Source organism: Mangifera indica, unplaced genomic scaffold (genome assembly GCF_011075055.1).
Source record: "Mangifera indica cultivar Alphonso unplaced genomic scaffold, CATAS_Mindica_2.1 Un_0117, whole genome shotgun sequence".
Classification (NCBI taxonomy): Eukaryota; Viridiplantae; Streptophyta; class Magnoliopsida; order Sapindales; family Anacardiaceae; genus Mangifera; species Mangifera indica.
The window spans coordinates 1,455-17,462 of NW_025401209.1; the positions used below are offsets into that span (position 1 = coordinate 1,455).

Sequence of the window (16,008 nt, forward strand, 5' to 3'; positions counted from 1 at the left end):
TATATGATAAAATTTGATCGAATTTCTAATCATTAAAAAAAAAAAAACCCTCTTATCTAAACAATACAATTTCTTGTAACTGTAACAATTTCTGTTTTAAATTCTTTATTGTTCTCAGATGTTTTTGTTTGGACTTTGTTAGGTACCTGATGTCGAATATCTGGTAAGCGGCTCGGGTTGGCTTTGATGTGGTATTCGGCTGTCACAACAATCAGACTATAGTGGATACGAGAGTAATGTAACCGTGAATGTTGCATGAAATAGTGTAGTGAACAATAGACAAATTGATGTTTCAGAATGTTTCCTTAATATTGAGATAAAATAGCAGCCAACGAAATCACGAGTGCTCTGTTTCTCTTACAACCAGTTTAACAATAAAGATAGAAAATCAAGAAACTAAATACTAAAGAAACTCAAGCTCTGGACTGAAGGAACTCCAGCTCAGGCCTCCATCACCAGCATTTGAGAGGCTGGGTCTCTCCCTTACTGCGTATTCTTCTATTTTCTTCCTTCTCCCCTTTTCTTTCTTTCCCACGGTTATTATACCCACCTCCTTCTTGCAGTGCCTCCTCCATTCTTATGATGTCACCTCATCTATGAATACCCCTGTGGTCCCCTCTGTTAGTTGTGGGCCTGTTGTGCATAATGTTAGCATATGGCTTTTGTTGCATGTTCCTTTACCTTACTGCCATGTGTCTTAAGAGACATTTTCTTCCTTTGATTTTTCTTCCTGCAAGAGTGATATATGAGTTCTAACAGACTTTCTTGCCTTATGTACTAGTTATGAATTTTATGCATACAAACCTATTCTGTCAATATCTAAATTTTCTATGCTCAGTTACATATTTTTGTTTGTTGGGGGAATTCAAAAATGTATGTTATCTATTCTATAATCATGATTATAGAATATATCTTTAGGCTAAAAAAAAAAAAGAATATATTTTTAGGTGAATCTAAAAAAAGTCTTCTTAAATGATGTATCATGGAAGATTTAATCAAGAGTTAGGATCCTCTTCATAATACTAATGCCTCCAAGGGAGAAGAAAAATCAGTTTTCACTTGTATATTCTGTTTGATATACAGAACGCATTGTTTCATTTTTTTCAAAATAAATGGAATCATGCAATGGATTGTAATGATAATTTTAATGCATTTTCTTTCTTTTGTACCTGTAAAACTACTCTTCTATTCAGTTTGAATCACTAAATTTATATGCTCATATTAATTAGGATAAGACTCAATTTCTTCTTTCAATTGGCGATCTCCTGGGACAGAATATTGAACCTGTGATTCTAGATGAAAATTTTATGTGTGACTTTTCATCCTATATTTCAGAATATTGATACAATTGAAAACTAGATGCAAGACAAAATAGATCGAAAAACTGGAAAAACTAAGCACATCACCAACAAAAAAAAAATTGAATCAAACCAATTTCAAAATGCAAAGGTATAAAACGAAATCCACCATGGCAAGCCAACAACACAAATAAGGAAGTTTGATAAAACCCTTAATTCAGAAACCCTAATTTCAAAGTTAGGATTCAATCAATTTAAGGCAAAAATTAACAAATTAAAAGTGAAAAAATGGAAAAACACAAACCTGAAATATATTTGTGTCATCGACATCGTCGTCATCGTCAAACCTCTCGTCGTCGAAATCCTGATCACTGGACAAATCTTTTATTGGCAAATGAGAACACTTGAATTAAACCGTTTCACCCTGAGAAATCTTTGTCAATGGATGGAGAAAATAGGCCAGAACTTAAGATCGAGGAGGGTTGTACTTTGGAACTAGAACTAGAGAGCGACTGTACATACTTAGAGGAGAGATCCGTAACTGAAACAAAAACAAATGAAGAAAGCAATTAAATTTCATTCACTTTTCATTCAACCAAAAACGACACCGTTTTTGGTTAAATATGACTCGGCTTACGAGTGAAGTCAAGCTACTCTGCTCATGTGCCGAATCGAGCTGCTCGACTCACGAGCCTAGTCGAGCTGTTTGGCTTACAGTTCAGACTTGGGCTCGAGCTCGATTTTCTTGAATACTACAGCATGGGCTCAGGCTCGGGTTCGGGTTCGTTAATACTTAAAACAACTTTTTTTTTGGGCCAACTAAATTTTCCACCCAAGGTTTAATATAAGGGTGGATTCAAATCGAGCCTGAGCTCGAGCTACAGTGTTCAAGGAAACGAGCTCAAGCCTGAGTCTGAACTGTAAGCCGAGCAGTTCAACTAGGCTCGCGAGCCAAGTCTTATTTAACCAAAAGCGGTGTCGTTTTTGGTTAAATGAAAAGTGAATGAAATTTAATTGCTTCATTCACTTGTTTTTGTTTTTGTTTTTGTTTTAGTCGCGCATCTCTCCTCCAAGTATGTGCAACTGCTCTCCAGTTCCAGTTCCAAAGTACAACCTTCCTCAATCTTAAGTTCCAACCTATTTTCTCGGTCCATCGACAGGGATTTCTCAGGGTGAAACGGTTCAATTCAAGTGTTCTCACGTGCCAATAAAAGATTTGTCCAGTGATCGAGATTTCGACGTTGAGAGGTTTGACGATGACGACAATGTCGACGACACAAATATATTTCAGGTTTGTGTTTTTCCATTTTTTTTCACTTTTAATTTGTTAATTTTTGCCTTAAATTGATTAAACCCTAACTTTGGAATTATGGTTTCTGAATTGAGGGTTTTATCAAACTTCTTTATTTGTGTTGTTGGCTTGCTATGGTGGATTTCGTTTTATGCCTTTGCATTTTGAAATTGGTTTGATTCAATTTTTTTTTGTTGGTGATGTGCTTAGTTTTTTCAGGTTTTCAATCTATTTTGTCTTGCATCTAATTGTCAATTATATCAATATTCTGAAATATAAGTTGAGAGGTCATACATAAAATTTTTATCTGGAATCACAGATCCAATATTCTGTCTCAGGAGATCACCAATTGAAAGAAGAAATTGAGTTTTATCTTAATTAATATGAGCATGTAAATTTAGTGACTCAAACTGAATAGAAGAGTAGTTTTACAGATACAAAAGAAAGAAAATGCATTAAAATTATCATCACAATCCATTGCATGATTTCATTCATTTTGAAAAAAATGAAACAATGTGTTCTGTCGATCAAACAGAATATATAAGTGAAAACTGATTTTTCTTCTCCCTTGGAGGCATTAGTATTATGAAGATGATCCCAACTCTTGATTAAATCTTCCATGATACATCATTTAAGAAGACTTTTTTTATATTCACCTAAAGATATATTCTTTTTTTTTTTTGCCTAAAGATATATTTTATAATCATGATTGTAGAATAGATAACATACATTTCCGAATTCCCTCAACAAACAAAAATATGTAACTGAGCATAGAAAATTTAGATATTGACAGAATAAGTCTATATGCGTAAAATTCATAACTAGTACACAAGGCAAAGAAAGTCCAAACAAAACCATCTGAGAGCAATAAGGAACTTAAAACAGAAATTGTTATAATTACAAGAAATTGTATTGTTTAGATAAGAGTATTTTTTTTTTGTTTTTAATGATTGGGAATCTGATCAAATTTTATCATAGAGGGTAATACTGGGGTAGTGATGGGGTTAAATAAAAAGGTTTGATTTTTTTTTTTAAATTTCTTGGAATCTTGTTCAATTTTGTCAAATTTGTAAATCTTTGGATAATGATTGTTCCTATAATCATTGTATCAAGTAACTATTATAACACTTCATTATTTACTTCCAAGTTAATTAGTATAAATTTTTCACATGATAGAAAAATCATGCTAGTGAAACCCTTAGAGTCTAATTCAAATAAGAGTTTCTTTAATATCAATTTGAAATCTAAAATATTCAATTCAAGGCCGAGAAGACTGAGTTTAGTTCATTGATTAGTAAAGTAATATAAGGGAAGAAAAAAAATCTGAAGCATTGACTTGTATGTTAGGTTTTAGGCATGGATGGAGTCAAAGGGATCAAAGATAGAAAACTGATATGAAAATACTTTTTGATTTAAAAATAATGATAATAGTTAAAAATACCTGATAGGACTTTTTGTTTTATTATTTTTCTTTTAACTGTCCAAGTTATATTTTTACTATTTTTCCTTCGTTGTTGTAATTTCTATATTCTATATATATTTTAATTACATTTACAACGAACCGTTTAAATGTGATTGTGATGTAGAATATGAGGTCAAGAAGAGTAGAACCATATAGAGCAAGTCGAGTTTCATCGCAAGCATCTACTGCTAACACGATGACTCCTTCTGTATGTGCATCCATTAAGAGAAAATCAGTACAAATTGAAGTACCTATACTTTCTTAAATGGTTGGAGTTGATAATGTGGATATTGATTTGGCTACAATAGGAGATTTTGATGTCTCAACTTCAAGTAAAGAAGTCGAAGCAACTAAATGTACTAAAAGACAAACAGAAGCACCACATTCTATTATTTCATCTAATAAATGGAGGAAAACATCAATTTTTTTGGAGTATTTTTCAAAAGATATGTTTGTTATTATTGGAGATGCTACATATGCGGTATGCAAGTACTGCCAGAAAAGATGAAATTGCAAAAGACCAAGGCTACTCCCCATTTGACACCACATATGGGTCAATGTGTTGAAAGGAAGAAAGCAATGGGGAAAGACTTAGTCGTGGGGGTACAAACTATCTTAAGTTTTGAGCGTTCACCCTTAGGGTTACCTACTCCAACTGTGGTGAAAACAAAGACGAATTATGAGCATCCCAAGGTTATTTTGAGTTCAATTAAGAACGTTTATTGTTACTATGAAATTGTTATGAAATTAATTGTATTAACTAATGCAATGATTATGGTGTTGGTGTTTCAGATTCAAGAGGTCTTAACTCACTTGGTTATGATATCTGAATTGTCGTTTAATATAGTTAAGCACCCCAACTTCATTAATTTTTGTCACGTTCTGCAACCTCTTTATGAAAAAGTTAGAAGGAAACAAGTAAAAGTTGATTGTATTAGGGCTTATCAAGCAAAGCATGAATTTACTTATGGCGATTGCTAGCATCATAGATCTCAGGTAATTAATTTACAATTGATTGGGTTTATTATAATATATATGTATATAAAGAACATGTTTCTAACTAATTAGTTTGGCTTATGATGATTTCAGGATAAAGTTTCTTAGAATTACTTTGACATTTTCCATTTTATATGGTAAAGAAAATGCCCCTGTGGAGATAGAATATATCAAAAGAATGTTAGAAAAATTATACAAAGAAAACGTTGACATGTTATCATCAAAAAATTCATCAACTGTATTTGCACATTCACAACATCAGCTAAGGACCCAACAAGCACCATCAAATACATTAGGTACATTAGATTATTGTCATTAAATGAAACTTTATAACATATCATAGGTTTTAACATTTAATTTGTAGGTAAATCATCAAGCTTTCGATATTCAGAGAGTAGACATTATGGTCCTAAATATAGTTGGCTATATTTAAAGGATCATAAAGAGAAAACATACTCAGAAGAAACCATGAAGTCTGAGTTAGAAATGTATCTGGAAGAACATAGTGTTGAGATATCTGATGATGTCAACTCAGGCGACTTTAATGTGCTTCACTGGTGGAGGGACAATCAATATAAGTATAAAGTACTTTTATAAATGACAGTCGATATCTTAGCAATTCCTATTACAACAGTGGCTTCGGAGAGTGCATTTAGTGCAGATAGTAAAGTGATTGACAAGTATAGGTCATCTCTATCGTCAGAAACAATCAATATATTTATGTGTGGAGCCGGTTGGATGAGAACGCGTTATAATAGTAAGAAACAAGATGAGGTAGTCAATTACTTATCACAACTGTATGATCTTTAAATTGATTTTTCATTTAATTGTTGACAATATGATTAATAACTTTCATTCATTTTTAATTTCTTGAAGATGGAAGGTGAAAACGAGATTGCTGAGCTTATCTTGCTAGATAAATAAAGATATAAGGTAACATATTGTTTAATAGTATTTAATTCTTAATTGTTGTTGTCTTTATAATGTTTAATAGTTGAGTAACTTTATGGATGTATGTGACCTTTTTTTATCTTAATAAAATCTGGTTGGATTTAATAACATTTATGAACTTTTTTACACCTATATTGTTAGTTAGACAAACACTTTTTGTCTATTCAAACAGAGCAAAGATAAAAAAATAACGCAAGTAAAAGAAGACAAGACAAGAGTGATACTATATTGGGTTTATTAGGGGAAACCCTTAACGCTTCCTTGAAGTAAATGACCCCCATCAGATTATTGATATAATTTTGAAATGCTATTATTATACTTTAACGGTGGAGAAAACTTTCATTTTTAAATATTAAAAATGTTTAGATTATTGATTCAAAATTTGTTTTGATTTGTTTGAATTGTTGAATGGTATGATAATCTTGAATATATTTTTATTTGTATCTTTTTCTTATTTGGTTGTCTTGATTTGTAGATTATTTAATTTAAATCGGGTTTAAAATGTTTGAATTGTCGAATGGCATGATGATCTTGGATATATTTTTTCTTTGTATCTTTTCCTTATTTGGTTGTCTTGATTTGTAGATTATGTTATGTCTAAGAATTCTTTAATAATAACATAGGAAACATAAAGAAAAATATGGGAAGCAGTAGACATCAAGATTAGGCATTTGATACACAAGATGAGAAAATTAAAATTCAGATGACTGATTGAACCATTTTTCAAAACTATTTATAAATTTCTATTCTCTTTTGAATAAATAATGGATTTTGAGGTAAAACAGTGTACATATAAAATAGTGTATGCCTGGGGTCATGAAGTATATATAAAACTATTTACTAGTAATCAAACTTTGAAGATGTAGAACTCAAAGGAAAAGCAAAAACTATGAATGGATTCTGCAAAATACAAGTAGGTGCCTCCCAAACCCTTGGCTACATCAAATTCCTTTTTTTTTAAACTAAAATATTGCACAATACAACAGTGAATAATTGAATTCACCGGGGTAAACAATACATATGGGGTATTAGTTCTTTTTTTAGGAGAGAGGATATGAGATTTCAAAATACCCAAGTGAGATGTCAAAGAACTAAACCAAAAGTTGCTTTCTTCTGAACAAATGCTAAACTGCCACAATTTGAACTCATATAATATCTCCAGATCACTGCTGCATCAGGTCTAAAAATTAATAAAAATAGAAGTAAATGTGTCTGGGTGTGAGCATGATATAGAGTAAGAACTTCAATGGTTATAGTAGATTTGACAAAAAAAAAAGGAAACTCACCTTAAGAGTTCCCATATTTTTCTTTATGCTTCATATGCTTTAGTGTGCACTTGAAGATTATTGCTTAAGATTAAGTCCCATATAGTTTTGAGTTTTCGGATTTTTAGTCCACTGATTACCATATTGTGATATCATTCAAAAGTGAGTTTGACTTCTTGATTTAGAGATGATGCAGGATCTAATAAACTGAAAATGTTGTTGTCTTCCCCAAGGGTGCTTACTAAAGATTTGTGAGATCAAAACTCCGGGACAAAAAACATAAATGTTAGCAGCTATAGATCTCTTGTAGTCATTGATGGAGGGGAATTTGTTAGAAGCAGCCCAAATTTTATACTAAACCACAATTGACAAACAAGAATGGAAGTTACAGGGATTGATTATCTGCTGAATTAGTTTTGTGTTTCTTTCTGAAAATATTTAAAATATATAAATAAATTGATTTACAAACAATGAAAATGCATTAAGTGATGTTTAAACGAAAATAACATTTTGAAACTGTGATCTTGTGAACTTTAAGCTTTTAGGCTCAGCTCGTTAAGCATAATCGAGTCTAGCTCAATAGCTCAGATCATTAAACATATTCGATCTCAACTTGTTAAAGGCTCGCGAATAGCTCGACTAGTTACGTATTCAGAGCCAGACTCATGAAATGCTCACAAATAACTCGTGAGCCAATGAGCTCGAATACGAGTTGCCTTTTCATTACACTCAACGAGCTCGAGCCGTGGTTCGAGCTCGAATGAACAGTTATCGAGCTAATATTGAGTTTGCTGTGTTTGAGCTTGACTCGGCTCAAATCTACCCCTACCAAGAATCATGGCAAACACTTCTTGGAACAATGTTTTTGTTAGATGCAATATGAATAGCTTCTAACACCTTTTAAACTCTTGAGCCATCAATTACCTATTGAAGGAAAGTTTAGGGAGGTGAATAGTAACATGCAAGATGTAAACTAGCATTTGGGAGGAGTTGAAGAGGGGATGGAAACTATAAAGGACTACCTACATGAACTAAAGGAACTCTTGGTGGTTAAAGAAGAAGTCAGACCATCTGACAAAGGGAATGCACCGATGGAACCTCAACCACCACTTACACCCATGTCTCCAATAGTTGAGGAATCTGAGCAAATCGCAGATGAAAGGGAGTGGAAAGATGAAGTTGCTAAAAATGCAAGGATTGCTCGATAGGAAGTGATACATCGACATCTAGAGTTGTCAATGTTTATAGGGAAGGACTCGATGGGATGGATATTCCAAGTGAAACAATATTTCTCTGTTAACCGCATTATAGAACATGAAAAACTCGTTGATGCCACAATATGTATGGATAGCAAAACACTTCGATGGTTTCAGTGGAATGAGTCACAATAACCCTTTGTCTACTAAACAAAATTGAAAAGAGAAATGTTATGTTAATTTGAGCCAGTATTAGAAGGATCCTTGTACAAAGACCTTATGGTGTCAAGGCAAACAGGATCTGTGGAGGATTTTCATAATGAATTCGAATCTCTATCGATGTCATTATCAGAAGCTTTAGAGGAGGTTTTGATGTCAGCATTCATAAACAAACTTAAGATAGAGGTAAGGGTGGAGGTCAAGTTATTCAGACTAAAGACGTTGAAAGAAGTCATGCTTAGAGCTCAAGAGATTATAGAGAAGAATGCAGTAATCGACTCTGACCAGACACATTATACCCACCAAAATCAGAGGATCCAATACCCTACCTAAACCAACCACATACAAGCCACATCCTTACCTGGCCTAACAGTCCATTGATCCATTTCCATAGCGTAATCACATAGCCCCATTGTGCATTCAAGCCAACCCAACAACAGACCTAACCTTCTTTACCATAACTTGGCCCAATCAAACCCAACCCTCCCATAATCTAAATACCCAGACCCATCGCCTTTCCACCCTTATACGCTTAGCCTCACCTTCGACAAACCAACCTAATAGCTCAAGTACCACCATTTCATAGCCACGCTGGGACAAAAATTTTAGACACTTTTTAGATGAGAAATTTCGATCAAAGCTTAAGAAAGGATTATGCTTCGGCTGTGATGAGAGGTATTTCCTAAGGCACAAATGTCGCCACCGCTAATTGAGAGTGATGATAGTTTCTGAGGAGCCAAAGGAGGAAGAAGGAGAAATTGAAGGCTTAGAAGAAGACACAGAGGAGAGGAAAATGGAAGTATCTCTTAATGCTAGCTCCATCGTCAGATTAAATACTTCGAAGACCATGAAGTTCACAATTTTAGTAAAAGGGAAGAGTGTTATTATTCTGTTAAATAGTAGAGCAACATACAATTTCATCTCTAAAATGTTGGCAGAGGAATTGAAGCTACCTATTTCTCTAGCGTGTTTTGTCATAACCTTGAGGGATGAGAGGAAAATCCATAGGAAGGGGCATTACGACTAGGTCAAATTAAAATTTCAAGGCATCTCGATAGTCCAAATTTTTTTTCCATTCAAACTAAATAGCATAGATGTTATATTGGGCATGGATTAGCTCTGCAAATTAGGAGAAAGTCAAAATTAATTGGAAGTTACAAACGATAAAATTTAACTGGTAAGGTAAGAAAGCTTTAGTGCAAGATAAAACCTCTTTTTTCCGCTTGGAATCATCTCTAAAAACAGTCATATGCACAGCTACGAATGGAGGGGAAGGATTTTGGCTGAAGTATTGTGGGATGGTGCAAACTAAAGACACTATAATTTCCAACACTGAAGGTCAAACTAAAAAAATTATTAGAAGAGGATCAACCATTATTTTGTGAACCTACAAAGCTTTTTTTGAAACATATTTAAGAGCACACCATCTGATTGTTGTCATCCGCTCAACCTCTTAACTTGTTGTCATATCATTATCCACATTTTCAAAAAAATAAGATTAAAAAGATCATGAGAGCAATATTGGTAGTGGGAGTTATGACAACAAAATAAGATTAAAAAGAAATAATAATTGTGCCATTTAGCTATTAGTGAGGAAGAAAGATGGTGGATGGAGGTTTTGCATGGACTATCACTCACTGAATTGAATCACAATACCAGATAAATTTTTGATACTCATTATAAATGAGTTACTCGATAAGTTAGCAAAAGTAATGGTGTTCAATAAATTTGATCTCAAGTCTAGGTATCACCAAATTCGTGTAAGGAAAGAAGATGTCGAGAAGATCACCTACGGCCACTATGAATTTTTAGTGATGTCGTTCGAGCTATCCAACACTCTAGCGACTTTCCAAAGGTTGATAAATGAGATTTTTTTACCATATTTGAAGCAATTTTTCCTTGTTTTATTCAATGTCATTTTAGTATATAGTAAGCAATTTGATGAACATTCGATACACACTAGAATCATCTTAAAGCCGCTAAAGGATCACCACTTGGTTGTGAATATTAAAAATTGTGCTTTTGGGTAGCAACATATGAAATATTTGGGTCACATTGTATCTTCAGATAGGGTTGAGACGAATTTGAAAAAAATACGAGCAGTGATATTAGCCTATACCACGAGATTTGAGGGAGTTGAGGGGATTCTTGGGTTTGACAAAATATCATCGGAGATTTGTAAAAAGATACAGAAAAAATAGTCGAACCACTCACCGACTTCTCAAGAAAAATATCTTTGTTTGGAACAATGAGGCCATATCGACCTTAGAAAAATTAAAACAGGCCATGACTACCATTCCAATCCTTGCGATGTTTGACTTCTCAAAAGAATTTATAGTTGAGATGGACGCTTCAGGAAAGGGTCTAGACGTTGTATTAATGCAAGAAGGAAGACCGATCACTTACATTAGTAAGGCTTTTTCAATTTGAACTCAAGGGAAATCAGTGTATAAACAAGAGTTAATGGCAGTCATGATGACGTTTCAAAAAAGAAGGTATTACCTCCTTAGAAGACACTTTAAAGTAAGGACAGATCAGCGAAGCTTACAATACCTCACAAATCAAAAAGTCATCAGTAATGACTAACAAAAATGGGTGATGAAAATGTTGGGATACAATTTGAGATACAATATAAACCGGGGTGTGAAATTGGAGCCGCAAACATATTATTGCATCATCCAAAAGCAGACAAAAAGCTGAGAGTTGTTACAACAATTCAATTAGAAGGGTTGGATGTGACTAATTGGGAAGTTACTGAGGACCCATGACTGCAAGGAATAATGTAGGAGTTGCTAAGAAATTCCAAGTCACATGCTAGGTATCAGTTGAAACGTGGTAGGTTATTTTACAAAAGTAGGATGGTGTTGTCCAAAAATTCTGTTTTCATCCCTCAGTTTCTCTCTGAATTTCATGCATCCCTTTGTGGTGTTCATTCGGGTTATTTTTGAACTTATAAGCGCATTGTTGCCATGTTGTTTTGGAAGGGAATAAAGGTCGATATAAAAAGATATGTGATAGAGTATGAGACATGTCAAACAATGAAGTATGAAACAACCAATTCTGTTGGGTTACTATAGCCCCTTTCAATACTGACTAGCGTATGGAAGGATATATCTATAGACTTCATATTTGGGTTATCGAAGGTAGCCAACGTAAACATCATTTTGGTAGTGGTTGATAGATTGATGAAGTACAACCACTTTGTAGCTTTTCAACATCCATTCACGGTGAAGGAATGGCTCAAAAATTCATCTAAGAGGTTGTAAGATTTCATGGTTTTCCATGCTTTATTGTTTCAGATAAGGACCGGGTGTTTCTAAGCTAATTTTGAGGGAAGTTATTCAAGGCTACGGGGATTTCATTGAAATTCAGCTCGACCTATCATCCTCAATTCGACGACCAAACAGAAGTGGTAAATTGTAGTTTAGAAACTTATTTACAGTGTTTTTGTTTCAAGCAGCCAAGGTAGTGGCCTAAATGACTTTCATAGGCGAAGTTTTGGTTTAATACATCTTACAACAACTCTTTAGGGACTCCTTTCAAAGCACTCTATGGAAAGGATCTTGTCATGTTAATGCAAGGGGTGGAAGAAACATCAAAGCTAGAAGAAGTCAATATGATAATTAAGGACAGAAACATCATCCTAGACAAGCTCAAGGACAACCTTCGTAAGGCTCAAAATAAAATGAAGAAATTTGCAGATCACAAAAGGAGAGAAGTGTGTCATGAAGTGAGTAATCAAGTGTTTCTCAAAATGCAACCATATCGTTATAGATCGCTAGCTACCCAACCTAATGGAAAACTCAACCCTCATTTTTATGGGCCCTTTGAAATATTGGAGAAAGTAGGGACGACCATGTATCGCCTTAGCTACCACCCATAGTCAAAATACATTCACTTTTTCAGGTTTTACAGCTCAAAAAACAAGTAAAACCTGCAGTGGTTAGTTAACTAATTCAGGAATGCATGGTTTGAAGATGGAGAGCTGGAGCTTCGACCTTCAAAAATACTAGAACACAGATACTTCTGTCAAGGTGATCTGAAAATTCTAATTAGATGCAAACCCGAACTAAACTGAAAACTTTCCTAATGTTCTGTAAGAAAGGTGATACAATCACAATAAGGGAGTAGACAATTTCTAATAGTTACATGACAAAGGCCCCTATTAAAATCCCAAACTATTATTCCTAATTTAAGCACAAACAGAAAAGGTATTTATATGGATAGACTCAGACAAATCAAGGATTGAGGCATCCTATTTGACTATTGGAGAGGTCAGAAACCTCCCACAATCAACCCTAAGGCCACCCACAGGTTGCCCAAAATTCCCAAATTTTTCTTCCCCTCCTTTTGTTAACCCTAACTCTCCCTTTATACAATAAAACCTAAACTATAAGATAGGTGTCCCCCCGTCCTAACAGACCATTTTCTGCAGTTAGAAAGAGCGCCAATGATCTGGATATTAGATTTGAAATTCAACTAAGGCCAGCGACAAAGAGTTCACTAATTTTATTGTTTCTTCTGGTACAAAAATTTATACTAACACCATCAGTTTTACTGAAAAGAGAATGGCATATTATCAGATGCCAAGTTATCCTACAACTGTTTGAACTTGTAGTGAAAGATGTGAAGCAAATGCAGGTACAAAGTAACAATACCCTGTCAATTATCAAGCAAAGTGAGAGTAGAACACACCTGATAGCCATATGATATGATAGATGTCCACCATGAGGAAGATCAAGTGCCATGATCCTTCGTGGGGTTTTAACAATGCAGTGTAGACTTGAAAATTAGCGGCAGAACCAGAGACGGACTGCACATTCACTGCAATAACAGAGCATAATAAATATGGGAAAACAATAACACAACAACAAATTACAGAACTCATCTCATTAAAGATTCTGTTCCTAATTATGCCATTAAGTCACCTCTCTCTGACATCAAATCATATTCTTTAAAATGCAAAAGTGATTTAAACTCATAGATCTATAGCGGACTCATAATTTGCAAATGGTCATAAGTCTGGTCCCAAAAAAATATCAAGTGAGATTTTCATATTGCCATGCCCATGCTGGCATGGTTAGCAAATCAATCAGAATCCTGAGTTTAAAAATGACAAAAGAACAGATATTGGCCACAATTTTCCTGCTTTACATAAATGACATAAATTTACCTCCCCACTTTGTGGGATCCAACCGAAATGCTTCCAAAGCTCGTTTTTGGCGTAAGGATTCCGCCACATCAATATACCTGAAAATTAAAAGCTCAATCAGTTTCAGCATCCAACTAAAACAGGAAATTCAATAAGAAGATATGAAGTACTTAGCCATGTAATTTTTCAGTCAAATCAGTGGATACTAAATACCACTAGTATTACAGTTAGCAGAAGAGATAGATAACATACTCGTTTCCTCCATAGTACCGTGCACCAGGATATCCTTCACTGTACTTGTTGGTCATGACTGAACCAACAGCTTGCATAACTGATACTGAAGTGAAGTTTTCTGAAGGAATGAGTTCAAGTCCCTTCAAAAGCATACAAAACTTTTCTGGTAAGCCATAGAACTCTAAACTAGTAGAAACTTAGTAACGAAAGAAAGTTGAATGAAACCAAGCATACTTAGATACTTCAGAATATTCCACAAAACTAAAGAAATTCATCCAAAAAAAAAACTCAAGTTTAGAGTTGTAAAAGTGTTAATCCAGTATTCCAGTTGTAGCAAATATTTGTATCCCTAGAGAGAAACACAGGTAAGACTTTAGGATAGAGTTTATGAAACAAATGAACATTTGAAATATACACCTTGAATTCTAGAACGGACAGCTATTGTAACCTCATAGAAACAAACAATTTAAGCAAAGAAATGCTATGAAATTACCTTCCATTGTCTGGTTTTTTTTAGTTCGATGATGTCAGCAATCTCGGGATCAACAACCTCCAGTGGAGCGTTCAGTTGTTTTGGCCACTGTAAAGAAAACAAAATCCAAACACCATGAACAACAGCCTACTAATGAAGTTAAATAATCACAAAAAGAGAAGAAAAGAAATTATCAACTTACGGTGACACCACTTTCTCTTTCTCGTAGACAGCTTCACTTGGCAAAGATGACTGCAAAAAAAAAAAAAAAAAGGAGCATCACAAGAAAATGAGCCAATTCTAAGTCCAAAAAGAGTATAACTTAAAAAAAATAAGAAGCGAAACCATGTAACAGAGACTGGAGCCACTGAAAAGAGGACAAATAGATTTGTTGAAAGAAGATCAAAGCCTGCGAAGCGCCATTGCCATTGCCATTTTCTTTTTGCCTTCCTGTGCTCTAAAAGCTGAATTAAGTTATTTCTTCTGTAACAAATGAAATCTGGTATGGTCATCTTTTTGGTTGTTGAAAGAGATTTTACTGAATGACTGGCACTTGCTCTTTCCAATTGATTTTGCGGATGAGAGGCATAGAAGTGATATCGATGAAACAACTAGCCAATGATGGAGCGAACGAACTCATTTTAAGATTTAATTATCATTATTATTATGAATATTGGATTTTGATTAAGTACACGTCTTTATTATTAATTATTTTGATTTCAGTTATGATTTGTTATTACTAATAATTCAGTTTGTGAGGTAATTCAGTAAATAATTCTTTGAGCATGAATTTAATAGTGAATTATTCTCTGTGCTTGATAAGACCTGGTAACAAGCTTTAAGGGTGGGGTGTGCGTTACAGTCAACATTCATGATTCCTCAATTCAGATCAATGGCTCAGATCCATACCACGGGGCAATGAAAGGTCACCTCAATCTAGTGTTGCTCCACGTGATTCAACTGATCAGATTGTCATCGAAAGTCGCAATTGAAGGGAAAAAACCACGACACTGTATTTCTTTTCTTCCTAACCTTGACATCGATTGGCTGTTCTAGTTAATAAGGAAGGAAAGTCGGTGTACATGCCCCACGTCGGCGGCAGCTTAGCCTTCTACAATTTTTTTGCACATCATAATAGGAAGGTAACTGCACACGATGGCAATTTAGTTCGAAAAGAGTCAAAAAAAATCATGTTAAAGGCCAAAACCGAGCTCACTTGACAAAAATTTGACTTTTGAAATACCAGTTTAGGGGTTTATGATCATTGATTTCTGAGCTTAAATTAAATCCAACCAAACGCCAATTTGCTAGGAAAATTCTCAATCCCCAAGTCTCATCTTTAAATTGTAAATTTTATAATTTAATACGTTTAGGTCTAATAGGACATATAGAATTAACTTTATATTAAAAACAAATACTTTTAATTCTAATCTACATGATCTACTTACCAACTATAAAATACTAACTTAAAT

At 34.2% G+C, this 16,008-nt stretch overlaps 1 protein-coding gene across 7 annotated transcripts; it reads right to left on the bottom strand.

Moving 5' to 3' along the window:
- Window positions 1–288: 288 nt before the first annotated feature.
- On the bottom strand, window positions 289–15,178 carry LOC123207920 (serine hydroxymethyltransferase 2, mitochondrial-like). 7 transcript variants are annotated; one of them, XR_006500560.1, is made up of 8 exons: window positions 14,882–15,178; window positions 14,739–14,788; window positions 14,558–14,644; window positions 14,083–14,204; window positions 13,852–13,928; window positions 13,374–13,502; window positions 1,603–1,839; window positions 661–730 (listed from the first exon to the last, which is right to left on the bottom strand). XR_006500560.1 is itself a non-coding variant. In XM_044625417.1 (7 exons), the coding sequence occupies exons 4-7, from the start codon at window positions 14,157–14,159 to the stop codon at window positions 1,718–1,720; spliced, it is 405 nt and encodes a 134-aa protein (XP_044481352.1). In that variant the 5' UTR covers window positions 14,160–14,204; window positions 14,558–14,644; window positions 14,739–14,788; window positions 14,882–15,178; the 3' UTR covers window positions 289–1,717. The 7 variants fall into 7 exon arrangements, 6 of the variants coding, with proteins under 6 accessions (XP_044481352.1, XP_044481355.1, XP_044481353.1 ...); XM_044625417.1 differs by having other exon boundaries at window positions 289–1,839; XM_044625420.1 differs by lacking the exon at window positions 1,603–1,839 and having other exon boundaries at window positions 289–730; window positions 14,882–15,176.
- Window positions 15,179–16,008: the final 830 nt, after the last annotated feature.

What these genes read in the sequence shown, in the direction of transcription:
- LOC123207920 (XM_044625417.1), bottom strand. Translation starts at nt 14,159, where the DNA reads ATGCAAGCTGTTGGTTCAGTCATGACCAACAAGTACAGTGAAGGATAT. An exon ending in CGGTACTATGGAGGAAACGA is followed by an intron (nt 13,929 to 14,082) that starts GTATGTTATCTA and finishes TTTAATTTTCAG; the next exon opens with GTATATTGATGTGGCGGAAT. An exon ending in GGATCCCACAAAGTGGGGAG is followed by an intron (nt 13,503 to 13,851) that starts GTAAATTTATGT and finishes CTGTTATTGCAG; the next exon opens with TGAATGTGCAGTCCGTCTCT.